Source organism: Notechis scutatus, chromosome 6 (assembly GCF_049901735.1).
Source record: "Notechis scutatus isolate UNSWTSFEM ecotype Mainland chromosome 6, rNotScu1.2, whole genome shotgun sequence".
Taxonomy (NCBI): Eukaryota; Metazoa; Chordata; class Lepidosauria; order Squamata; family Elapidae; genus Notechis; species Notechis scutatus.
In genome coordinates this window covers 58,640,020-58,667,298 of record NC_142014.1, presented here as the reverse complement: position 1 = coordinate 58,667,298, position 27,279 = coordinate 58,640,020, and the positions used below count along the sequence as shown (strand labels likewise).

The 27,279-nt window shown below is 35.6% G+C and overlaps 1 protein-coding gene across 4 annotated transcripts in view; it reads left to right on the top strand.

The window, feature by feature from the left end:
* WASHC4 (WASH complex subunit 4) overlaps positions 1-27,279 on the top strand; it is a 38,196-nt gene that overhangs the window by 7,533 nt on the left and 3,384 nt on the right. The window contains exons 7-31 of one of the 4 annotated variants that reach the window (XM_026694988.2): positions 1,339-1,421; positions 3,422-3,464; positions 3,849-3,952; positions 5,569-5,689; positions 6,853-6,976; positions 7,074-7,201; positions 8,241-8,401; positions 8,588-8,714; positions 10,347-10,472; positions 11,156-11,263; positions 11,624-11,770; positions 11,906-11,985; positions 12,298-12,403; positions 14,041-14,157; positions 15,487-15,655; positions 15,902-16,056; positions 17,045-17,119; positions 17,205-17,309; positions 19,362-19,496; positions 20,545-20,653; positions 21,785-21,851; positions 22,446-22,532; positions 23,681-23,828; positions 24,735-24,831; positions 25,907-26,103. In XM_026694988.2, the coding sequence (XP_026550773.2) occupies positions 1,339-1,421; positions 3,422-3,464; positions 3,849-3,952; positions 5,569-5,689; positions 6,853-6,976; positions 7,074-7,201; positions 8,241-8,401; positions 8,588-8,714; positions 10,347-10,472; positions 11,156-11,263; positions 11,624-11,770; positions 11,906-11,985; positions 12,298-12,403; positions 14,041-14,157; positions 15,487-15,655; positions 15,902-16,056; positions 17,045-17,119; positions 17,205-17,309; positions 19,362-19,496; positions 20,545-20,653; positions 21,785-21,851; positions 22,446-22,532; positions 23,681-23,828; positions 24,735-24,831; positions 25,907-26,103 (2,919 nt within the window). Of the gene's footprint in view, positions 1-1,338; positions 1,422-3,421; positions 3,465-3,848; positions 3,953-5,568; positions 5,690-6,852; positions 6,977-7,073; positions 7,202-8,240; positions 8,402-8,587; positions 8,715-10,346; positions 10,473-11,155; positions 11,264-11,623; positions 11,771-11,905; positions 11,986-12,297; positions 12,404-14,040; positions 14,158-15,483; positions 15,656-15,901; positions 16,057-17,044; positions 17,120-17,204; positions 17,310-19,361; positions 19,497-20,544; positions 20,654-21,784; positions 21,852-22,445; positions 22,533-23,680; positions 23,829-24,734; positions 24,832-25,906; positions 26,104-27,279 lie in introns of all 4 variants that reach the window. The other 3 variants (XM_087968414.1, XM_087968416.1, XM_087968415.1) reach the window with 3 other exon arrangements.

The following is a 27,279-nucleotide window of genomic DNA, read 5'->3' as shown; positions in this document are numbered from 1 at the left end:
ATTAATAGGACTTGAATTTGCTGCCTGTAGTTCATAGTCATGCCTTTGGCATAATTTCAGTACCTTGTGATTGGTTTTTTTCTAAGCATCACTTAACAAAAAGGGAGTTGGTTTTTCAAAAATTATCTGGCAGTAAAATGAGCTTGAAGTCAACTTTCTGGATTTTTTTTTTTAGTTTCAATTTACTAGATTTTGTTTGCATTTTTCATTTTAGAATTGCAGAGGAATAAGTTCTAATTTTCTTCATTTATTTGTTGTATATCCTATCACAAAAAGCTCAGGGAATGTTTACATTAGGATTTCCTTTTATTTTATCTTCACAACAGCAACCTTCTGAACTAGACTGGGCTCAGAGAAAGCGATTGAATCAAATTCACCCAGTGAGTTTCCATGACTGAGGATGGACTTGAACCCGAAGCTTCCTGCTTTAATCCAGCTTTTCCAGCACTGGCAATCTTTTAAAAGCCAATCTTTCATCTCATTTGAAGATAAATTCAGACAATTTAAATTTTTCACCTTCTTACCGTTGTTCTTTTGAAACTTTCTAAAGTAAATCTGTTTCCACAGAACAGAAAATATAGATGCAGATTCATTCTCTAGGTGGAGGCGTAAATGACTCTTACTCAATTTCCTGCTCCAGAGCCAGTTACAGCAATACATGGTTGCTACTATGCAGTTGTTAAATAACTAATGATTGTGCTGCTGCCTGTTTTTACTTTCAGACATTGATCTCTGAAGAGGCTAAATAAAAAAAATCTGATATCCTCCAGGGGTTTTGAGTTATAGTTTCCACAGTTTTTGTTTTGTTTTTTTTTTGCAATTGTTTACGATGTTTGAAGTTGCAGGGAGTCAAAGTTCAAAACACCTGCATAGTATGATGTTTTTCTTTGTTGAATTAAATGCAGAGAATTAAACGATACAATGACAGTGCAGAACATAAACTATTAAGCATTTATAGGCTATGCAGTATAAATAGAAATAAGCATTGAGGTACTAAAGCCAAAGGGATCGGATACCATTCCAAACAAAGTATTCCAGAAACCTCTCGTGTCATTTATGACTGTAGTTGGTTTAGCTCTTAAAATACATGCATGTGCCAAAGTTCCTTCTTCACCATGGATATCACTGGGTCAGTTGCAATCTCTTAGCTCAGCCCACCTTACAGGGTTGTTCTTGGGAGGATAAAATGAGGAAGGACTTCTTATGACTGCCACCTTGTACTCCCAGATGGAAAGGTAGGGGATTCACTCAGTAATAATGGAATCGTTTGTGAGTAAAATAAGTGTATTTACTGAGAAATTGTTTATTTTACTGATCAGTGCGAATTTATCATTGCAGGAGCTGTCTTGTTTTGTGACACGATGCTATGAAGTGGTGATGAACATAGTACACCAATTAGCTGCCCTTTATACCAGTAACAAGTAATTATTCGCTAGCTAAGAACAAATTATAGGTCTCGCATGTTAATCAGCTTTCTAAATTATTAGTTCTGTGGGAAGGGGAATGTTTTGGGTCCTATTGATCTTTGCACTCATAAAAAAATGTCCGATCATCTTTCAATGTACAGATAATCCTTGGCTTGTGATCACACTTGAACTCAAAAATTTCCATTATTAAACAAGGTGGTTGTTAAGTAAGTTTTGCCCCATTTTATCACCTTTCTTGCCTCTGTTAATCAAACCATTTTATCACCTTTCTTGCCTCAGTTTGTTAATCAAATCACTGAAGTTGTTAAGTTAGTAACACAATTGTTAAGTGAATCTGGCTTCCACATTGACTTTGCTTGTCAGGTTGCAAAAGTTGATCACGACTCTACAACAATGCAACTGTCATAGGTGTCCAAATTTGGTTCACATGACCACTGGGATGCTGCAACAGTTGTTAGTCAAAAAAACAGTCATAAGTCATTTTTCTCAGTGCTGTAACTTTAAATGGTCACTAAACAAATGGTTGTAAGTGGAGAAGTCCCTGTAATACACTGTATTGTTATAAAAATCATGTAATGTATCAGAAGCACCCATTTTAGACTAATGTAATTTTAGGTGAAAACAAGCTGACTATATAGGTTTGAAAGTATATATCCGTGATGGAGAACTATGGCACTCATGCCAGAAGTGGCACGTAGAGCCATTTCTGCTGGCATGCGAGCCGTTGCCCGGAATAGACCCACTGCGCATGCGCGCCCCCCCTGTGAGCCAGCTGATTTGTCGGGTATCTTCCTCGCATGCGTGGGGGGAGATGCGTGCGCATGTGCAGAGACGCATGGCGCAGGGGGGTGTTGTGCACACTTGCGCAGAGGTGCATGGGGGTTTGCACGCACATACTCAGGGGGCGGAGGGGTCATGTGCGCATTACATTATGAGTGCATGCACATTTTCGGCACGCAATGATGAAAAGTCTAGCCATCCCTGGTGTATATTATTTCCATTATTCTTAATTTGTTAACATGGCAAGTTGCAGATAATGTTTCCATATCCTTTTTTTGTAATTGTGCCAAAGGAATGGTACACTTGCACAAGCCAAAAGCATGCTGTGACACATTCTCTTAAATGAGTTGTTGATCGGCCAGCCCTCATAAAATATTAAAAACATTGGCTAAAATGTTTGGATTTTTGGAAAGTTCTACAGCAGTGGTTCTCAATCTGGGATCCCTGGATCTCTGGGGGACTGTGATGTCCACACAGGGGGTCCACAAAGGCTTCAAGAAATGTTATTATTTAAATCTTCAGTTAAATCTTGATGGTCTTTGGCCAAAAAGCATTTCAAAAGGGTCCGTGGTGAAGAAAAGATTGAGAGCCACTGCTCTACAGTATTTCCTAATCTAAGTTTAGGTATTGACTCTCTTGCAAGTAGTTTGCATCTGTAGTCTCTTAACTGTTCTAGCAAGCAGCAATTCTCTCCTGAGTTCATCTTTTTAAGATGCTTTTTTAACAGATGAGATTAGTAATCAGGCTCTTTGTAATAAAACTTAAAATATTTTAAAATATAGAGTTAAACGAAAGATTAGTAAATTAAGCCAAGGCATTATTCCAATCATCATGTATAAATTGCTGCACCAAACTGAATGTTCTCCAAAATGGATTATCAGAAGTTGCATAATTACATCACCATAGTGTTTTTGGAATCATAGTTGGTTAGCATTGTAGAAACAGTGGATTAGGATCAAAATTGCTGAGTAGCATACTTGGCTGTTGAATAATGTTTAGTTTTCTGGATCGACACTTGAATAGGCCTACATTCCATAATTATGTGGGACATGATTCTAATTTTAATTATATAAGTAGGTCTCAGTTTGCAAGAATTACCTTTTCATATATGTTTTACACATTGAAAGTGATTTCCAGATTTATTGAGAAATGCTAAAGGCTTGGGTCTTTAAAATGTGTTTGTTAAGTAACATGAAATATGTTTTGTTTTCCAGGAATATACCTAACGTAATAGAGACTTCAGGAGTTCATTTTCAGGTAAAGTTTTATTTTTATACAAAATTCTTCTATTTTTATTACAAAATTCTTTTAAGTTGTTAACTTTAAGGTTTGATTTAAATATATCAAATCTTCCTTGGCAGATTTTTTAAAATACTAAGAATGATATTGTATTGAGTTCTTTAATAGTCCAGAATGTCTGTTTTGGGGGATCCCTTACTTCCCAGTAAGTTTTAAAAAATAAAATAAAGTGAAGAACGCATTATATTCAATACTGTTACCTTCTTATATGTTTCATATTTACATCTGTAGTGCTTAGTATTTTTCAGGGGGATATTTCGAGTGCAATCCTGTTTATTTAAAGTAAGTTCTGCTGGGTGTGTGGGATATGTTCTCAGATCACTGATATAATTTTTCAAACAGACTATGTATGAACATCTTGGAGAACTACTGACAGTTTTACTTACACTTGATGAGATAGTAAATAATCATGCCACCCTGAAAGATCACTGGACTATGTACAAAAGGTACGTGGGTAAATTTTTCCTTATTTTTTTCTATAGAAAAATAATTACTTTTATTATAGAGCATTATAGAACACTATAGAAAATAACAAGATAGTTAAAAGTATACAGTTATCTGTTCAGAACAGTGGGTCTTGAGTGGACTGTAGCAGTTCTATTAGGTACTTCTAAGAGATCTTGCAGTTCCTTATTAGTATCCCAAAGGTGCTTTTTCAAAAGGCAAAATTTAAATTTAGATTTTGCTTTCCTTTGAAGACATTTTGCTTCTCATCCAAGAGGCTTCTTCAGTTCTGAAGCTACTTGAATGAGAAGCGAAACAGCTTCAAAGAAAATCAAAGTCCAGTCCCCTTTGGGACAACTATGATTTGGATGACTGAGAATCTCCATAAGACATTATAGTATAATTGATATTTATTATCTCTCTCTTTCTCTTACTTAATACAATTCACATGGCCACCAACAGTGACTCTGAGTGGGCTACAGAAATTAAGGACCAAGCATAAAACTGATGAGCCTAAAGTAATCCCCAATCACAAAAGAATGCATAATAAGCAGTGAGACTCACTTAATCTCCAGATCCCTGGAGAAAATAGCCAAGTCTTCAGAATCTTTCAAAAAACTAACAAGGTCAAGGCTGTTCCGCAGAGCTGGTACTGCCACTGAGAAGAAACAGCTTGGATCCAACAAGATGGCACTTTTGGTGGAAGGGATCATTAAATATTTATTTAATTGAATATTTATTAAATATTACTTATTTGATGATAAACATTTAATATTATATTTATTAATTAAATTTTATGCCACACATCTCCCCTACAAGGTGACTCATATAGATATTAGTACAATGACCAACCATTATGAAATATTTTTGAATGACCCTTTTAGACACATACCTTCTGCCATAATGTAGATAACCATCTTTTTTTCACCAAGGCTAGACCTATAAATAAATCTGTTTTGTTCCACAGGCCTGCTGCCCCATGAAGGCAGTCAAACTGAAAAGCTACTTCTATAACAAAATATTTCTTTGTTAAAAAGAAGCAAAAAAAAATATATGCTTGGTTTAACATTAAACCCTCTGAAAATTCTTAAAACTTAATTGTGTCCATGAAAGAGTCTATGGAGATTCTCAATCATCCAGGTCATAGTTGTTCCAAAGGTGCTTTTTCAGGAGGCAACTGGTGTGGGAGTATGAACGGATTTCCAGAGAAATTGCAGACTGTAGGAACCATTTGTGCTTCAGTTTGAGATGCAGACAACATAGACTCATCTCCAACAGCCTGCGCCAGTCTTCAACAGTGAAAGGACACACGGCAGAAAACATCCTGAAGCCAAGAATCCATTTGCATAACTCAGGTAACCCTGAGGATCTCCAAGGGGCCTCCAAGTGACCTCAGTGACTCTAAAAGAATGCATATGACCAGCTGTCTGCAAAGAATATAAATCTTTCCATTCCCCACCATCCAGTCAGAGCTGAAAAAGCTTGGGTAAGAAGCAAAATGTCTTCAAAGAAAAACCAAGAAAGTCCAGTTGCCTCCTGAAAAAACACCTTTGGGATATCCATGAAAGACTCCATGAAAGAATGTTCCTTTATTTTTTTCTCTCTTTTCTTTGACCAGGCTATTAAAATCTGTCCACCACAATCCTCCTAAATTTGGAATCCAAGAAGATAAACTGAAACCATTTGAAAAATTGTTGTTAAAATTAGAAAGTCAGCTATTGGATGGCATGATATTCCAGGTAGTATGATAAATACTGTCTAATTTTCTTTATGGAGTGTAAATGTGGCCTGTGGAATCTGTAGTGTAAAATTGTGCAATACAGTACAATCTATAGTGTAAAATTGCCACATGTTTTGATGGTTTTAATTTGTAAGCTTCTATTTCTCTTTTGAATTGTATAAACGTTCTGACATGTTAGGTGCCAAAATGTTAGGTGCATCCAGAAATTAGTTTGTTGTTGGTAAGATTTCTGGATCTTTTGTTCAGAAAGCTTTTGTTTCCACTTGTTTTTTTAAAAATATTTCACTTTTAAGGGAAGGATATTGGAGTTCAATCCTGACAGGACTCAAGGTTGACTCAGCCTTCCATCCTTCTGAGGTTGGTAAAATGAGGACCCAGATTGTTGGGGGCAAGATGCTGACTCTGAAATTTGACAATTCGCTGTAGCCAACTTGCCACAGCCAACTCACTGAGGGACAACTCACCATAGGACAATGCCACCGGACAATTCACCAATTCAGTTTAATTATTTAAAATAATTAAAACATTTTATTTTTTGTCATTCACATTTCATTTTGTCTCTCCTTTGGCATTTCTTCTTTAATAATTCTATTCCACCATTTCTTCACTATTAGTGTAATTGTTGTCTTGTGACGAGTTGTCTTGTGGCAAGTTGACCATGACGAGTTCACTGCAGCAAATTGGCCACACCGAATTGTCCTAGACAGACCAGACCCTCTGACTCTGTAAATTGCCCAGGGTGTGCTGCAAAACATTATGGGGTGGTATATAAATCTATTGCTATTGCTATTGGAAAACACAAATTAAAACAGTGGGTGAACATCATATAGACTACAGTCATTTCTGGCTGTTTTACTCACTTCTGGTAAGAAGGAAACAAAATAAAAATAAATGGGCTATGAGTCCCATAAATACTGCAGGTTTCAGTCCATGAATCTAACAAAAATAAAATTGAATCTAACAAAAATAAAAAAAAGCAGAGATGATCAACCAGCAATCCCTATGAATCCATGTTAATACTCTTAATTTTCCAATAAAACTTTTATTTCAATAGAACACAGTAAGAATAACATATTATTATTTGTTTTTAATGAAGTTTTGAATATGATTTTGTTCTCATTAATACTAATACTGTAAACTGCTTTTATTTCTCTTATTCAGGCTTGTATAGAACAACAATTTGACTGTCTCAATGGAGGCGTGTCAGTGTCAAAGAATAGCATATTTGCTGAAGAGTTTGCACATAGTATTCGCACAATTTTTGCAAACGTTGAAGCTAAACTCGGTAATGCACAGCAGAACCTTTTTACAGTATATTAATATTAAGAATCTATATTTTTTGGTAAATTTCAAAAACTAATTTTTGTGCCTGTTTCTTTAAGGTGAACCTTCTGAAATTGATCAGAGAGATAAGTATGTTGGGATTTGTGGACTCTTTGTACTACATTTTCAGATTTTTCGAACTATAGATAAGAAATTTTACAAATTGTTACTGGACATTTGCAAAAAGGTGAATATTTTACTGCTTGTAACTTTTATCGAACTTAGAATTTGATAACCAATGTAAAATTAGATGTTTGTGAATAACATTGCAATAAATAACAATCAGAATTAAATTTATGATCATATTCAATCTTTTTTTATAATTGCAGCAAGTAGTGTTCCTGCTCTTTACTAGAATGAAAGCTCGATTTAGTGGACCTCAATACAAAAGGCTTTGCATACAACAGTTCAAATACCTGTAACAATTTACATCATTTTATTAAACAGTAGATGCAGTGTCATAGTGCAAATGAAATACCATTTCATAAATGATAAAAATTGGCACTGTGATGTTACTTTTTTATTGAACTGCTTTCATAAACAATAGATACCCTTCCCTCAAATTGTCTATAAGAATTTTCAAGTCATAACTTGAAAATTTGCATAGGAGATGTGCTAAACAAAATTTATATCCACCAAAAGTTAAAGAAACTGCAAAATCGTATTTTCAGATCTACAGTGCTTAGAATGTTTGGTAAAGGATGAAGTGCATTATTTGGTATAATGCCCTTGTGTAGAATGGCTAGTAGTTCGACAATAAATGTTATCAAGTTAATAGTTTAATCATAACTGTATAACAAATGGATTTCAGTGAGAGATATTATTTAGTCATGTATGGCTTAGCCCTTCCTTTACAAAAATATCTGGACATGTAAATAGTCTTAGTATGGGGATGTTATCAAATCTCCTTTTCATTTATCTCATTATAAATGCCTACTGTTTCCATGTCCATGTTTCTTCTGCAAATACTGTATAGGCTTGACTATTTTTAAATGCTAAGGAAATAACTTTGGGGAATGAATTGATGTTATATGACACTGAGATCATGTCTTGGAATGCTTAGTAGAATAATGCAAGTAAAATTAGAACATTTTTATAATTGTAAAATTTGTGTAGTAAAAGAATGGTTCATTAAGGGTCTTGGAATACATTTGTTATGAAAATCTATTATCTATTCTAAAAGTTTTTTTCTCTTTTTTTCCTAAAATTTTCTGCTAATGTTCTAGGTGCCGGCTATCACACTAACAGCTAATGTCATTTGGTTTGCTGACAACTTTTTGATTCAGAAGATGCCAGCTGTTGCCAAGCTTCTGGACAGAAAAAGTTTTCATGCAATTAAATTACAGAGAGAAAGTTTTTTACAGCAAAAGGCTCAGTTACTTACAAAGTAAGTTTGGGGAGTAAACACTTATTTTTTCTTCCCTACAAGTTTTTGTTTTGTCCTAGTAGGTTTGGCACCTGATAACAAGCCATTGTTTCTGAATTCAGAGATCATTTCAAATCATCGTTTAGCCTTCTAAATTTTAGTATGGTTTCAAAATGTTTAAGAAACTATTATTCATTTTCTTTTTAGAGAGATGCAAACTTATTATGTATTTGTGAGCTCCTGGATGATGAAAATGGAATCTCTTTTGTCAAGGGAACAAAGGATGGATAAGTTTGCTGAAGATCTCAGTAATAGATGCAATGTTTTTATACAGGTATGTGTTCTGTCTCGCCTTTCCTCTTTCCCAAAAGATGAAAGAGTACACACACACACACAAACACAGGCAGGCAAGCTGGCTCGGACTTCACAGAGTTAATTCTTTGGAACTGATAATATTCTTGGCATTCCACCACGTCCTGCCTGCCAAGTCCTAACTGATAGCAAATAAAGTTTTACTCACAGAAAATCACAAGGCAGTCCACAAAGAAAATCTGAAGTAAGGTTAAACTTTGTCCCGTACAAAGTTTAAGGAGAAAACACACCTACTTTTATCCCCTGTGGGGTGTGGCTCAATGACTCAGCTCACTCTCTGGCCCTCCCACGCCTCCTACGTTGCTGCTCACGTTTCTCCCTACGACGCTGCTTAGGGTCGAGCCAACACTCTTCCTCTTTACTCCCTGTCAGGGGCTGCTCCGACATGCCTTCCTCCTGATTAATCTCAGGCTGTTCCTCTCTGTTGTCTGATGGAACCTGAGGCATTACCAGGGAGGAAGGTCCTGGGGAGGAAGGCATTGCCAGAGAGGAAGGTCCTGGGGAGGAAGGCATTCCCACTTCCTCCTCCTCATTTTCCAGGTCCTCTTCCTCTGACAGCATAGGTTCGGGAATCGGGGCCACAACAAGTATGTATATGCTTAGTTTCAAAAAACGATCAGAAAATACTGTATATACAGTATACAATCAGATCCATATTACACAATCCCCCATTCTTATGCACAAATTGATTAGAAATTATGAATGAATAGATTTTATTGCAGTCATTGACCGATATAAAATATATCATTACAAATAGAATTATATGTCTCAAGTAAGAATTTAAAAAACTTCTATAAGATACTCATCTTATAGATAAAACTATATGATGATGTTAGTAAGACACAAAAAACAAAACCCTGAACAATTAACTTGATAAAATAATATATCTGTAAGTAAGTTGCCTAGAGAAATACAATGTGTAGACACCAAAATATGTTTTTATATGTCACTATTTTGATATATTAATTAAAAATTGAAGCATTAATTGAAACCCATTGATTGAATTGACATTTAAAATTATAACCATAAAACAATGTTATTAATTCAAAACAATATTGTTGATTCAAAATTGGACTCTAACGTCTAATTCATGCAAATTCTCTGGAAGAATACTATGGACACTGGTAGTTGCAGTGGGTCTCAGTCCTGACTGAAAAGGGCTGAATGGCTTGCTTACTCCAGAGTGTTCTGTAGTTGTCTTTGCCTCATTACCTCAACAACAGTTCCTAAAAGGGAAAGTTGGAGACAGAGCAATGGTTGTGTGGTATAGTTGCATTTAAGGAACACTTCTTAAGGAGATGGTGCACCTACAGCGTTCTTCAAGATGACAGAAAATACCTCCTCTCAAAACAAGATCAAGATATTGACCACCAACTGCGCACCTCCAGAAGAGCCAGGAGGTGTCTGAATCAATTTCTTCAGTATTCATAGGACAGAAGGTGTCTCAGTGAATATGGGAAGAGATTGCACTAGTCACTGCCATTGATCTTTTCCACAAAGAGTCAAAGATACTGGCAAATGCAACCAGTTTTAGAAACTTAAATTTATAAGGACACAAGGAAGTTGTAATTGATTCATTTTTCTCATTTTTTAGGGCTTTCTCTATGCTTACAGCCTTAGAAACATAATCACAACTACAATGAATCTGCACATGTCAATGCCGAAGCCAATGACCAAAACCTCAGTTAAAGCATTATGCAGGCTTGTGGAACTACTCAAAGTAAGTCAAGGTGCTTGCATATCCTCAGTGACACAAATATCAACAATGGTTCTTTAATAATATTTTAGCATAAATGATGCATATTTAATTAATGACATAGGACGAAACTGAACAGTAAGCTCTTCAATATGATTCTTCAGAATGCACAAGCATATGAATCTAGCAACTGTCTGTGCTCTTTAAAGCAGCTGCATCCTTTCATAGGATCGTATGGCCACCCTCTACAGATGCTTTCAAGAGTTGCAAACAGCTATTCACAATTTGAAGTAATATTTTGTTAAGTGAAACATTGCACACTTCTAGTAAATGGCAATTTAAAAAAATATATTTGTCTACAAAAACATATATTTGTCTATATTTGTATTCTTGTGTCAACAGTGTCTAACCCACTCATGGGACACACATAAAAATATATAGTTACCTAAAAATCTAACAATCTTTGTAATGTTATCATAGTCTATGATTTGTTAATACAACTTAATGATGCTTCTTTCAAAAGTTCATGCTACGTTAGAAATTTTGGTTTGAAAAAAATCATATTTCATTTTAATTAAACTTGTTTTAAATTTGACCTTTTGTATGCAGATGAGACAATACATGTGAGAATTGATTAACTGATTGATTGCAGAATTTGATATTAACTTTCGTTTTTATTTTGTGCTCTGAAATTTGCACAACTTCAGGCAATAGAATATACATTTTACAGAAGAAGTATGACTGTTGCTGATTCAGTCACACATATAATTCAGCATCTTCAGCATCAGGCTCTCAATGCCATTGCTGTAGCCAAGGTAGGAAAACAATTTCAAACGATTTTAAGCTCAGCAATTATAAAAACTAGACAAGCTGCTTGAATAAATTATAAGGAACTTCAGAGTGGCAAAAATAAATCCTGACATCATTTATGCTCATTTGGATATGAAAATGCGAAACAAGGAATCCTTTGGTTTGCTAGTATGTAAATTTTAATCACTGGATTAATTTGTTTTGGCTTTAAATCTGGTTTAGCTTGGAATTTAAAAAAAGAAATATACAGTATTTGTCAATCTCTGAAATAAAGTTTACTGGCTGAAGAGTTTTCTGAATTACTAATCCCAAAATGCTGGTTTTCTCTGTCCCTTCCCCTTCCCTTTTATCTTTATCATTTAAAGAAAAGAGTAATTTCTGACAAAAAGTACAGTGAACAGCGCCTTGATGTACTTTCTGCTCTTGTGCTGGCTGAAAACACCCTCAATGGCCCTAGCACAAAACAGAGGAGACTCATCGTTTCTCTCGCCCTCAGTGTGGGCACACAAATGGTGAGTGTAACTGTTCCTTTCTTATCTACTTATAAGGAATAATATAAGGAGTTTTATGGTTAATGACTGATGCAAATATTAGTTTGATAGCAACTGATGCAACCAATAGCTTGCCCCTCTATTTTTTTTTTCCAGAAAACATTTAAAGATGAAGAACTCCTTCCTCTTCAAGTAGTTATGAAAAAGTTGGCCTTAATCAGTGAACTTAGGGAACGGTAAATAAAGCTATAAAATGATAACGTCTTACATCCTGAGATACCCAGAATAGGGTGGTATGGCAGAAGGTTTGTCATATAATGATGCTTGCTGTAGACTGGATGGTATATTTTCACTATAAAATTGAGCTTTAAAAATAGAAGTCAGCATCCCCGAGAATGTATGTTTGTTTAGAACTCAAGTTTTATCTCTTACGATTATGAAGATAGATTGTAAAATGCATTCTGAGTAAAAATATGGTACTTTGAAATTAGTTCTGTATGAAATATGAATATTTATTTTCCTAATAACATTAATTTTTTTCATTTTAGAGTCCAAGCACAGTGTGATTGTTGCTTTTTGTACTGGCACAGAACAATATTTCCAATTTATCTGGATGATGTTTATGAGAATGCAGTGGATGCTGCAAGATTACATGTAAGTAAAACATTAAATCTGAAACAGCCAGGAAAATTTCAGAGATGTTGTACAGGCAGTCCTTGACTAACAACCACAGTTGAGCTCAAAATTTCCATTAGTAAGCAAGGCAGTTGTTAACGGAATCATGTGGTTAGGAGAATCTAGCTTCTCCCATTTACTTGTTGGAAGTTCGTTGGGAAGGATACAAATGGTGAGCACATAGTTCTGGGATAGTGCAACTGTTATAATAAGCATGTGCCAGTTGCCACATGCTCAAATTTGAACCATCTGACCGTGGGGATGTTGCCATGGTCATAAGTGTGAAAAACTGTCATAAGTCACTTTTTTCTGTGTTGTAACTTTGAATGGTCACTAGACAAATGGTTTCAGGTAAGTTGACGACTACCTGCAGTTCTAATGCAATTTCACCTATTGCTTAATTCATAAGAAAAAGTCCACCCTACAAATTTTTAACTATAGTAATATATGAAATATAGTTTGTTCTAGAAGTAAAAATTAAAAGAGGAAAAAGAAATTAGACCAAGCATGTCTTAGATTTATTTCCTGAATCATAGCTTAGATCATGGGTGTCAAACTTGCCGCATCATGTTGCCGTCATGTGATGTTTCATGATGTTTTTTCCCTTCGCGGAGCTGGGGTAGGCATGGCCTGTGTGTGATGCATCTGGCCCATGGGCCGCCAATTTCACACCCCTGGCTTAAATGATAGATAGGAAGAACAGTTCATTTGAAGTTGGGACTTGAGGCTGAGTTGGATAATGGTTAGGATTGAATAAATTGGGTTAGGATAGGTAAATTGGGTTTACCTGTTCATCCTCTTAAGCAAAGCTTTGACAAAATATTCAGTAGCTTTCATTCCATTGTTATAAACAGTGCACCGTTTCTCAATCTTGGCAACTTTAAGATGTGTGGACTTACAACTCTCAGAATTCCCCAGTCAGAATGCTAATGTATATTATATAAATCCAGTGGTGGGATTCAATTTTTTTTACTACCGGTTCTGTGGGCATGGCATGGCTTTGTGGGCGTGGCTTTGTGGGCATGGCAAGGGAAGGATACTGCAAAATCCCATTCACTCCCCACCCCACTAACCCGATTTCCAGCTCCGTTCTCCTGTGCAGGGCAACAAAAGAAGACCCAGCCGATCAGCTGGGACTCAGGAGGCAGAAAATAGATGGGGGTGAGGCCAGTCAGAGATGATATTTGGCGGTTCTCCGAACTACTCAAAATTTCCACTACCGGTTCTCCAGAACTGGTCAGAACCTGCTGAATATCACCTCTGCATAAATCTAAATAAATCATTATCGATCTTAATTATGCTTGATGGAAACAAGCCATAATTATAAAACAATATAATTTTAATTGAATGTAGTTCACATTAACAAATTTATAATTTATCAACAAATTTATAGTTTGAGACCTTTTGCAAACACAGTAGGGAGAAACACAGATTATGCAAGTTGGAAGATTTTAGAGACTCATTCTTCTAATTAATCCATCCAACAAACCCTCAAAATGCACTTTTAGAGGGCCACCATTTAGGATCTGGATTTTGAATAATTTATGTTTACTTTTTCGTGTCTGTGAATATGTATAGTTGTCTGAATTCTTCATTAAATTGGATTATTTTTTCAGTATATGTTTAGAGCATTGCGGGATTGTGTACCAGCTATGATGCATTCAAGGCATTTGGATTCCTTTGAAATACTCCTAGAAAGCTATGACAGAGAAATCATGGATGTTTTCAATAAGGTTAGAGCGCATGCATTGTATTCATTCTGAATTACACCTGTATAAGGAGTGTGTATTCAAATCTATTAAGGATTAACAGAAGTCTACATAAACTTAAATATACAGTGGTCTAGTAACTGTAGATATAAGTAAGCTAAAGAGTAACAATTAACATGTAATTTATTGTAGACCTACAGAAAAATATCTTACTGTATTAGAATTGAAATATTAAATATATAAGTAATATTAAATTTCTGTTTTAATTTTAATATTTCAGTCATTATGATCAATCTCAATATGTACAGATAATTTCAGGTTTTTAAAGTTAATAAAATTTGCTTCTTAATTATTGGAAGTTAAATAAAAATGTGTTTATTTGGTTCTTTTTAAAACCATTTCTCAATTATTGTTTCCATTTAGAGAAGATATTATTTAGTTGCAGCTATATCCTTTTTTTTTTTTTTAAATAAAAGCATATACATAAACTTCTCATTTTGACCATCCTCTATTTGCTCCCTCTTGGCTCTTAGAATGGAACTTGTGATAATTGATGCATATAATGTATTCTTACAGTTTAAATAAAATATTCATAGATGGCTGATAATTATTTGTCAGGGACCAATAATTAAGCTGTATGGAACAAGGTAAACATGTTATATCATAGATATTTACAGTATTTGCTTAATATATTTCTGGCTTAGAACAGGGGTGTCAAACTGGATGTCTTTGAGGGCCGATCAGCATTGTAGTTCTCCATGGGCTGGTCAGGGGGTGGGGAGACGGGACGGATGCCTTCTGCAGCACTCTGCCAGCCAAAATGGGGTGCGGGGGCCACATGCGCCCCCCCGTGCCTCATTTTGGCACCCAGAGACACTGTGGGCCGGTCCTTTATTATTTCCAGGCCGCCCCCATGGGTCAGATTTAAGCACCCCTCAGTCCCGATCTGGCCTGTGGGCCTTGAGTTTGATAATCCTGGCTTGGAACATTATTTGAAAACCAAAAGGGGTCACTCATGAGAAATTGTCTTACTTCTTGCAGGAATGAACCTAGCAAGATTACAATTTTTACATAAAAGGACGTTTTGAAGTGGATAGTTTTTCAAGTGAAAATCTTCTTTGGTATAAGTCAAATTTATTTTGCATCTCTACCCTGCCTCTTTGTTATGGGGGCTGCCATCTCTTAACTCGAGTTTCAAATATTGCCAGAGCCAAGTGCTCCTCTTCCAGTTCATTATGAAGGTGCAATCTTGTTTTGCTTTATAGAATTCTTATCTATTAACCAGTGTGCTGTGAAGATTAAGATATGCCATCCTCTGAAAATAAACTTTATTAACATTTTTGTTTCAAGCAGCACCTTCTAGACAAGTTATGCAAAGAAATCGAAAAGGATTTGCGCCTGTCAGTACACACGCACTTAAAACTAGATGACCGAAATCCATTCAAAGTTGGAATGAAGGATCTTGCTCACTTCTTCTCTTTAAACCCAATTCGCTTTTTTAATCGGTTCATAGATATCAAAGGTAGACATTTGTTTGTTTGTTTCTACTTGCACGACTCTGGTGGTTTATTTATTGCTATTGTTACAGTTCCAAAACTTATCTACTTGATTTGTTTTCAGTTTCTCAACTTTTATGCTAACTGTAACTTGAGAAATTACTTTTAAGAGGCATTTCCTACATCATTTAATGCGGAAATGAACTATCTGGAATAAGCAGGTTTTTCACATATTAATTGGGCTAAATTATCTTACTCCCTCTTTTTTACAGCTCATGTGACTCATTACCTAGACAAGACTTTTTACAATCTAACTACAGTAGCTCTGCATGACTGGGCTACCTACAGTGAAATGAGGAATTTAGCAACTCAGCGCTATGGTTTAATTATGGCAGAAGCACATCTTCCAAGTCAGACTTTAGAACAGGTATGAAGTGTACAAAGAAATTGTTCTGTATTTTTTTTAAAGTTATTCAGAAGTTTGTGCATTAACAGATCGATTGATTAATTGATTGCTATTATTAAAATTAATAATTAAAATTATACGCTATCCAAAGGGACTCTGGGCAGCTTGCAATGTAGGAAAAATAAATACAGAAACAATTTCAAACATAAAATTTAAAATGCAAAAGGGGCTAAAAAAAAACAAGGCTAAAGATGAGTGTGGCTTTATCAGCCACTAATTAATAACTAAGTATTTATTTTTCCTTAAAATCCAGTGGTATTCCTGCTTCTCTGCTTTTAGGGAACTCCTGCTATTAGTATTAGGGAACAGGCAATTAAGTAGGACTTCTTCTTGCTAAGCCCAATATAAAAAGAAATACATTGCTCTGAGTTTACAATGACACAGACATGTAATCGAGTTGCATGGGCTTTTGGATATGTTGTATTTTTATCATTTTGGAGGTATATTCTTATTGTGATTGCTTATAAATTGTTATTCAAGGATGAAATTAAATACCAGTTTCGAATAACTGACTACATTTTCTAGCTTGAAACAAACGTTCTTCTACACTTACATAAATTCATTGTATTTAAATATTCTTTATTTGTATGTCTTCTGTTCCAAAAATTAATAACATCAAAGTAAGAAACAGAAAACATACCAAATTGCCAAATTCCAGTCTTCAACTACAACATGCATTCCTTCTGTGCTAGACGAAACAAAACCTTTCTCAATTGTTTTCCTAAAATTGAAGAGGGAAGGAACAGAACAGATCTCCATGGGGAGAGAATTCCAAAGAATGGGGAAAGCAACTAAAAATGCCCACTTTCAAAATCCCATTGGAAGACAGTCCCATATAGACAAGATCTGGAAGGACTTGATCCTGTTTCATTGGATTGGATGGCCAGATGTTTCTTGTGTTTTTCAGATAATTTTATTTGGATTTTACAATTGCCTCTTCTTGTTTCAGGGCTTGGATGTACTGGAAATTATGAGAAATATTCATGTATTTGTATCCCGATACCTGTACAATCTCAATAATCAGGTGAGGGAAAAGTGATAAAGTCCCAATAATTAACTGATATCCTTTTGATGACTATTGAAATTATACAACAATTGTGTCATTGCAGATCTTCATTGAAAGAATTAGCAATAACAAACATCTGAACACAATAAATATAAGACACATAGCTAATTCAATTCGAACACATGGCACAGGAATTATGAACACAACAGTAAGTATTGCTATGTGATTTAGCATTGATTTCTTTACTAAGTGTATTATAAACAGCAGAGAGCACGTTTTAATCATAGTAGAAAAAATGTTCCTTTTGCAGTGGTGTAACTGCTAAATTCATGGCATAAACTTGCATTTATTTATTAAATTTATTTGCCACCTCTCTTGCCTTGAGGTGACTGGGTGGCTTACAATGAAAGCATAAAAAAATAAATATTTCCGATAACAATAAAAATTACAATTAAAAGATGGGAGGGGAGGGGACAGAATGCACTGGGGGGGGGTGAGGTGGGGTCTCCTCTTAATCCATCAACCACCTAGTATATTCCCTCGTAGGCCCCAAGCCAACTATCAGAGCCAGGTCTTCAGGCTTTTATGGAAGATCAGAAGGGTGGGAGCAGATCTCACCTCAGGGGGCAAAATGTTCCAAAGAGCAAAAGTCATGACAGAAAAACGTCTTTTCCTGAACCCTGCAGCCGGAATTCCTAGACTTATGGGGCCCGCAGCATGCCAGGACAGGTGAGGCCAGCCAGTCCCATTGGGCTGAGACGGTTCCTCAAGTAACCTGGACCCATACCATACAGGGCTTTAAAGGTGATAACCAACACCTTGAATTGTACCCAGAAGCAAACAGCAGCGAATGCAGCTTGCTGTTTAAACAGGAATCACAAGACCAGAAGAACCCCTGAGTTGCAGACTGGCTCTGCGGTAGCACAATCCCATCCAGAACTAAGGATGTTAAAAGTTCTGGATCTTAAAAGTTATGGATCTTGAAGCTCCATTCACCCAAAGCTATCAGTCTTGCCATCCAGGTCTCTATAGCCTCCAGGCACCACAAGAGGTCAACAACAGCATCACTTGGATCATCAGGGGTGTAGATACAAAGTTGAGTATCATAGCATACTCATGATACTCCACCCAGGATGGCAAATGATCTCACCCAATTTCACGTAGTGGGGAGAATACTGAGCCCTATGCATGCCACAAAGGAATGGCCATGGGCTGGAGCTCTCACTTCAATTGAGTGTTTATAGCTTCCTTTAGCTTTCTAGTTTTTGCAACTTTCAAATAGATCTCTGCTGGATAATTCACTAGTAGTCGATACATGAAAGTGAAAGATTGTTAATTACTCATGCAGTATGTAAAAGTAACCATTCCTGGAGGGAGATGCATGTAGATGCATGCAACGAATCCCTGTATATCAACTATAGATAGAAGCAAGCTTTTTCAGGCTGTTTTTGAGATGTGGGAATGAACATGAGTTAATTCAAGCAGTTATAGGCAGGCTTAAGGGGTCAGAATTGCCACTGTGGCCCAAGCTAGTCGCATTTCTCCAAACCCATTTGTTGTACTGTTGCTGCTGGTATTATTATTTCAATTTGTTTTCTGCCCAGTGGATATTCAAGGTGGTTACTATCTTTGGTATCTTTATTTAAAAGGATTCCAATTAGAAGAATCAGGACAAATATATCAAAAACCTGTTTTTTGTCTCTTCAATGTGCCTTAAGTCTAAACTATTGCAATTGGTTTTACAACTACTAATGTGTTGCCTACCAATTTGTGATGTTTAACTGGTGCATCAACAGGATCTGATTGTCTCCAGAAGTACAACTTTTAAGAAACTATTAATTTCAAATAAGGATGATCTTTGCAGTTTGTTTTTCACAAATAATGTTGGATATAAATAGCTCAGAGTAACAAGACTTATTCATTTCTGGAGAACTATGGAATTGTAAACAAGGTTAACACTTGAGTCTCATATGTTCATAATATATGACTAATATTCATATATTATTACTGCAAACAGAACACTGTTTTTGTGTGGTTACACATACTTTGCATCAAGAAAGATAGCGGAGTTATTGATATCACCTTCCCACTTTACATACTGAAGCTATGGTGTAACATAACGTGATTGAGTGCTAACATTTAATAACAGCCAACTATTCAATAAGCAAGTACTTGGACATTGCGATGAGAGGATGAAATACTGCTTTTATCAATAGGGATAGGGTTTTTTTAAAAAATGTATTTGTTTTATATTTTGTAGGTAAATTTCACATACCAGTTTCTGAGAAAGAAATTTTACATCTTTAGTCAATTTATGTATGATGAGCACATCAAATCCAGATTGATCAAAGATATACGATTCTTTAGGGAAATTAAAGATCAAAATGATCATAAGGTACGTAACAAGCGATTTATAGATTCATAGTTCTCTTTTTGAGAATTTTTTTTAACTTAAATTCACTGAGAACACAATCCTGCATTTGCTTATCTGAAAATAAGCCCATATAAGTAATTTAGATTTATTCTGGAAAGAGATTTTAGGATAATACTTTAGAATAGTTAGCTGAGCCAAGAATAAGCAAATTTTTGGGACCGATGGGCACAATAAGCTTAGAAAACAACTTCCATGAGAGGGTTGATACAGTATCAAATACTGCTGAAAGTATCATGATAAGTTACAAGATAGCAGTAAGGCAAAGAATGTGATGCATGCCAAGAAAGCTATTTGAGGACATTGTTTTGTTTATCCCTGAGATTACCCATCCCAAAGTAAGACTGAATTTTTATTTAGCGATCATGGTTATTAATACCAAGGATAGAGAAATTTCAAAGTGCTTCTTCTAAAATAAGCCTGTGTGTGTATACACATAAAATTTAGAGATTAGTTCTGTCTCATTAATGAGTCTATAAAGGTAGTCCTCAGTTAATGACCACTCATTCAGTGAGTGTCCAAAGTAGACACTGGACAAAGAGTATCTATGATTTGCCCTCAAAGGTCCTGATATCCCAGGACCCCTGCAGTCAGGTGATCACTATCAAGAGAATAGGCAACTGTCTCAAACTTATGATAGTTGCAGCGTCCCATAGTCAGCAAAATCAATAAGCTGTCAAGGAAGGTCACACGTTGCTCCTGTAAATCATTCCTACACTTGCCACTTTTTCTGCTGAGGAACCTGGCTACCTGCACTAGCCATCTTTGCGTCCTCCTGGCCCTGGCGGAAGCTATTCTCAGAAGTTTTCTACAAATATTTTGTAAATAAAGGACAATGTAGTTGTTACAAGATTTAACTAATCTTCAATATATATATGTCTTCTTTTTATAGGAATATAGAAATTAATAAAGTAGAAAAAAATGCATCAATACATGGGAAACTCAAAAGGGCTTGATATCAATTTTTCATAAACAATGCTTGTTTGTAATATATTATCAATTTTTTTTCTAGTACCCATTTGAGAGAGCAGAGAAATTCAATCGGGGAATCAGAAAACTTGGGATTACACCAGATGGACAAAGTTATCTTGACCAATTCAGGCAACTGATTAGCCAAATAGGTATGAACATAAATTCTATGTCATTATTTTAAAAGCAATAAAAAAGGGTGTATGGACTGCAACTGCCAGAATTCCCCAGCCAGCATTCTGGAGTTGAAATCCATATATCTTAAAGTTGCTAAGGTTGAGAAACACTGATGTATTGTAAGAAGCCAGGTATGGCAGGGAATCTGCCAGCACCAAAAAAGCTGTCTATGTCATTATGCTGAAATTTCTGGCCTGTGGAAATCCCTGTCATAAATATATCAAATCAGTTTTCCCCTCCAGTCCCTTGTGACTAGGATTGTGGTGCTATATCTATAAGCAGATGGAAAAAAATAGGCAGATGTGGCTTTTAAAAATCTCAGTCTTTGCACAACATAACTGCTGCCCATGTATTTTCTAATTTATGATGTCTGCTTAGGCTGGAATAGACAACTTGCCACTCTCTAGTTACTGTAGATTATTAATTATTAATATTAGTTATTAATTAATTATTAAGATTATTAATAAATTGTCCTAGCATGATTAAAAGTCAGGAATTTAGGGGCATAGGAGCGGCATGGAGTAAATTTCTTTTGAATTTTGAAAATTTTGTTGTTTAGTCACTAAGTCGTGACCAACTCTTCACACACACACACCGGTGCTCCACTGTCTCCTGGAGTCCTAAATTCATGTTCATTGGGTCAATGACACTATCTAACCATCTCATCCTCTGCTGTCTCCTCCTTCTCCTTTCGCCCTCAACCTTTCTCAACATCAGAGTCGTTTCCAATGAGTCTTCTTTTTTCATTTAATAGCCAAAGTATTTGAGCTTCAGCTTCAATATCTGTCCTTCCAAAGAATGGTCAGGGTTGATTTCCTTTAGGATTGATTGATCTGATCTCTTTGCAGTCCAAGGGACTCTCAAGAATTTTCTCCAATTGATTCAGTTTGAAAGCATCAAGTCTTTGGCATTCAGCCTTCCTTACAGTCCAATTCTCACAGCTGAATTAGAAAATAATGCTATTTAATTGTGCTGAAAAGAATAAATTCTACTAAATATGCCCAGCATGTTTATTTAACAAATGATAAAATCCATCTTGCTAGTATTTCAATTAGTTATATTTGTTTCTGTAATATAAATTCAAATATTACTATCTTTGTTTAAAGGTAATGCTATGGGCTATGTACGAATGATAAGATCTGGTGGACTTCACTGCTGTAGCAGTGCAATTAGGTATGCACCAATACTTTTTAGTTTGTCTGTCCATGTTGTTGTACATCTTTTGCAGATCTTCCTGCTTTAATTTTTCTCTTTGTAGTTAACATATATTGCAGTAATCCTTTGGATGTGTTTCTTGTGTTTAAATATATATTACATCTGTTTAGTAAATATATTGCATACTCATATTAAATTTTCAAGAATTTGACAGTTCAATACTTGTAAAAAATATAAAAATTATAGTAACATGATAGCAAGTTTGGCTGTCAGTATAGAAGTGTAAATAATCAAAGAACACAAGATGCAAATGAGCATTTAATGATGATAAATATAGAAATTTTGCTGTCAGATGTCCTAACACTTTTGTGACTTGATACCAGCAAACTTGGAAAATGTGGCTAGAAGTATGCCTTCTTGTTAATGTAGAATAAGTTACAAAAGTACTTTTTTGAGAACAAAGAAATGTTATTTGCTAATAAAATATGAACTAGCTTGTGATAAGGTGGAAATAGAAATACAGCATGTAAAATAGAAAAGTTACATTAATTTATATACATACACCTATATGTTAAAATGTCTAATTGTATGAAAACCTGACAAAACTTGTAGGTTTGTTCCTGACCTTGAAGATATAGTCAACTTTGAAGAACTTGTGAAAGAAGAAGGTCTGTCAGAAGAAACACAACAAGCAGCTAGGTAAGTGTAATGCAAATATAAAAATATTTCACTATTACTTGCACTGCTCTTTTTCAAAGAGCTTTCAATAAAATAAAATGTTGAACTCCATTCAGGATTAGTCATTTATTTTCTCACTAGCAAAATTCCAGCCAAAGTTTACTGAGGTTGAGACAGTTAAGGATACAAATTATTGATAATTTTTTTATTCTTTCATTAGTTTTATAGTCTATTTTTCCTCCAGAAGCTCAAAATAGTGCATACAATACCTCAATCATTTTACTTTCACTACCATACAATTGGTAGATCCTTTGACAAAGTTCTGTGGGAGATTTTATTCCCAGTCCTTCCATTCCATTCTTTTAAACATCTCCAAATGTTGTTAAACTTACTGTTTAAAACTCTACATGAAAAAATAAGAAAATTCTCCACTGCCTACATTAAAGTAGATGGCTTACAGTTTCACCTTACATGGATGTTATCAGAGATTATTAAAGTATGTCCCAAGTACTCTGTTGTCAAGCCGATATTTATATATTATATAATTAGAAGTGTGTATTTTTTTTTAAAAAATACAGTAATTGTCTTTAAATTGCTTAGTGATAAAAGAATGCATAATAGTTTCTTCCTTTAGCAAGTTGAGGATATCAACTTGTTTTTAGTATGTGTACTTAGTGCATGTTATTTATTTGGCAACCTTGTAAACACAGCTTGGAAAATAGTTCCCACGGTTATGGAATTTTGATTTTAATTCATTTCCAACGGCTGTATTTGGTATGATAAGTTTTACAAAATTGGCAAGATGGCTCCCCAAAGTATGGAATAATGTTTAGCTTCCAGTTATCCTTCTAAGTTAGAAGTGTCCAACCGTGACAACTTTAAGACCTGTGGACTTCAACACCCAGAATTCCCCAGCTCGCCATGCTGGGCTTTTTTTTTTAAAAAAAAGGAATATGTTAAATGTTTTCTGTGGTCTCAAAAGGAGGCAAGCTGCTTTAAGGTAGCAAAGGAGTGATTTGAACACTTCTTTAAAATGGTGCTAAAGATCATCATGAAAGAAGCAGATTTAATTTCTGTATGTAATTATTATGAAAAGAACAGGCCATCCCCAAACAGTATAAGACCAAGACATTTTTCCTCCAGACTGTTGCTGTATCTCTACTTTGCAGGCAGCTGGATTCTGTACTTAGCGATCTCACCTGCAGCTCTGCAGAAGGTACAGAGTACTTCAAAATGCTTGTGGATGTCTTTGCTCCCGAATTCCGCAGTCCAAAGAACATGCATCTACGCAATTTTCATATCATTGTTCCCCCACTGGTTAGTATTTGCATTATTCGACTTCTTGGATAACAAAATTGATATTTAATTATTTATTTATTTAATCCATTTATATCCCATAGCGATCTTGAAGGGCTCTTGGTGGTTCACAAAGATAGCAATACACAGTCATAATGAAAGCATGCACAATCAACTTCAAGATAGGAAAGTGATCACAAATGTAAAATGATCCTATATTGAAACAGCTAGTATTTGAGGGGTGGGGAGAAGCATCCATTTACAGATAATCAAATTAACCAACATAGAAGACATCTAATTGGAATTGTCCAATGAAAGAGCCTGTGCTTTATAGACTAAGTTTGAGATATGGATATGGAGATAGAGATAGATAGATAGATAGATAGATAGATAGATAGATAGATAGATAGATAGATAGATAGATAGATAGAGGAGAGAGAGAGAGAGATTGGAGCTGAGCATTTACTGGCTGGATTCCCTTCCTGATGCCTATGTGGAGTTCGCAGCAGATTACTTGTTACCAGAGAGAGAAATATATGTCACTACCTAGGATTGAACTTGCAGCCTCCTGATTATGAGACAAGAACTCCAGTTCTAGGCCACCACAACTGCTCAGGGTTTGGGATAATTATTTGAGGCCAAATAGCTAATTGCACTTTCCACTGGCCTGACTTTTTAATATTAAGATAATAACCTTACAAAACATTTGTAACATTTAAAATTACATTTCTGCTTCAATTAAGTCATGTTCCAGAGCTAAAAGTGCCCTGAAGAATATCTCTGAGATGCCATCAGAAATAATATGCACAAGTGGTATAACCTGGACAGCATTCTTTGAGCTTCTGGTTTGATGTTATTATTTTGGAATTACTAAATTGGGGTAATTATTTGGGCAACCTCATGCAATCCCTAGTCTCTTCTTTTTAGGCACTCAATTTTATAGAGCACTCAATCAGTTGCAAAGAGAAACTGAACAAAAAGAACAAAATCGGCGCAGCTTTTACTGATGATGGCTTTGCTATGGGTAAGTGCAAGAGCAATAGAGGTCCTCGACTTAGAACCACAATTGAGCCCAAAATTTCTGTTGTTAAGTGACACATTTATTAAATGAGTTTTGCCCTACATTACAACCTTTCTTGACACAGTTGTTACGTGAATCACTGCAGTTGATTAGCTGGTAACCCAGATGTTAAGTGAATCTGGCTTCCCCATTGACTTTGCTTGTCAGAAGGTCGCAAAAGGTGACCCACGTGACTGTGGGACAGTACAACGGTCATAAATATGAGTCAGCGGCCAAGCATCTGAATTTTGATCACATGATCATGGGGAAGATGCAAAGGCGGTAACTCTGAGAAACAGTCATAAGTCACTTTTTTCAGTGCCATTGTAACGTTGAACAGTCACTAAGCAAATTGTTGTAAGTCAAGGACTATCTGTATCTATGTATGGATATTCTAACCATTTGAAAATATATAGGAGTAGAATTGTTTTATTTATTCAGTAAGAAGATGATTTTTTTCGTCAAATAAGCAACTGAATTGGGAAAGGGAAAATCATCTTATATTTGTTAAAATCAAAGAGGCAGAAAGCTTTTCATCCCTCCAGGTTTTTCCCCCCACTTTGCCTGGGCTGGATCATGTTACTTCCTTCCCTTCTTTTAATAGAGCCATCCATACTTTCCAACTCCTTTTCTATCCTGTTGTCTTCTTTGTGGCTTTGTTAAGGAATAAAGATTTTTGGGATGTGTATATGCTTGCCTGGTTTTGTGTGTAAATTAATTAAATACCCTTATTTAATTGTAATCTGCATTTTATAATATGTAAATTGTAAATTAAATACTCTAATTACAATCCGTATTTTATAAATATAATTTTATAGGTATTTCAAGATAAACACATTCTGTAATTTTATCCTAATAATCTTTATTACAATATTTGTTTGATATTTTATATTTGCAGTTATAACTTCATGTTAAGCTGGTCATTGATCAAGATAAAAATAAATTGAGAATAATAAAAATAGGGTAATTTAAAACAAACACGTAAAACACATTATTATTTTTTAATTCGGGGTGGTGGGGAAATATCCATATATTTCAGGTGTGGCTTACATTTTGAAACTCTTGGACCAGTACCAAGAATTTGATTCCCTCCACTGGTTCCAGTCAGTACGGGAGAAATATGTGAAGGAAATCAGAGCATTAGCAAAGCAGCAGAGTGTCCAGTCAGCTAGTCAAGATGAGAAGTTGCTACAGACCATGAATCTTACTCATAAGCGACTGGAAGTTTGTTTGCAGGTATTTAAAATCATTAAATTACAGTCTCAGATGATTTTGAAACATCAAATTGGTATATGCATACTTAAAGATAGGATCTCTTAAAAGCTTCATTAATTTAGTGCTAATAATGCAATAATATTTTAAATTACTCAAAAACTGCCCTCAGGTTTTTTCTAGAAGGCAGTTTTGGTGAATCACTAATGTTTAATCTAGACCTAGGCATTTCACGGCCCGGCCCATGGGTGCTTCAAGTCTGGCCTGTGGTGGCAGCGGGTGAGGCATTGGAAGTGGGAGGATAGCGGGGGTTGGGGTGGCCCTTCACAATATTCCCAGTTTCTTATGTGACTTCTTGGAAAAATTAAGTGCCCAACCTTGGTTTAATCAATACCAAAAGTTATTAGAAACTCACACAAAGTCTCCACTGCAATTGTGAGCAATATAACTAATACAATTGTTTCCTGGCGTTCAAATCCACACACACAAAAAACCCTTCTGTCCAATGGTGGTATGCTACCGGTTAGGCCTGGTTTGGCCCAACCAGTAGTTTAAAAAAAAAAAAAGGCTCCTACAATCAGCTGAGAGGAGGAAAAAAAGCCTCACAATCAGCTAAAAGAAGAAAGAAAAGCGCAGAATCGCCTCAGCTGGTGTGGGGAAAGCTGTGTGCGTACGTTAGGTGCACATGCACACGTGCAATCACCGAACCAGTAGGGGAACTGTCCTAAGGTCTCCTTCCATATCTCTCCATGTATCTGGGGCATATGTGGGCAGTCTCTCATCCTGTCTTTATCTGGAGAGGTTCCAAGGGTCTGGTCTACTCACCAGTTCCTTGGTCTTTTGCAGAGAGCCATCTACAGTTCTTCCTCCCTGGAAGCTTCAGGATAATCAACTGTCTTAAGGAAATAATTTGAGTCAGATTCTTTTTTTAATGGGTTGAAGTCTTAAATTAATTCAAGGCTTATGGCACGAATGTCCATGAATCATCCAGATAATACAAATCATCCAAAATAATGCCAATAATGTAGGCTGAAACAATTGTCTTTAACTATTCAGAAGGGCCAACTAAAAATGTTGCTGAATGATTTCTCCCTTTGAGATAATGACACCTGGAACAAATTTTATTAATGGATTATAAATAATTGATCTTGGACAAGAAAATGTCCAAAAGAGCACAGGTAATTAGAAATAAATACATTA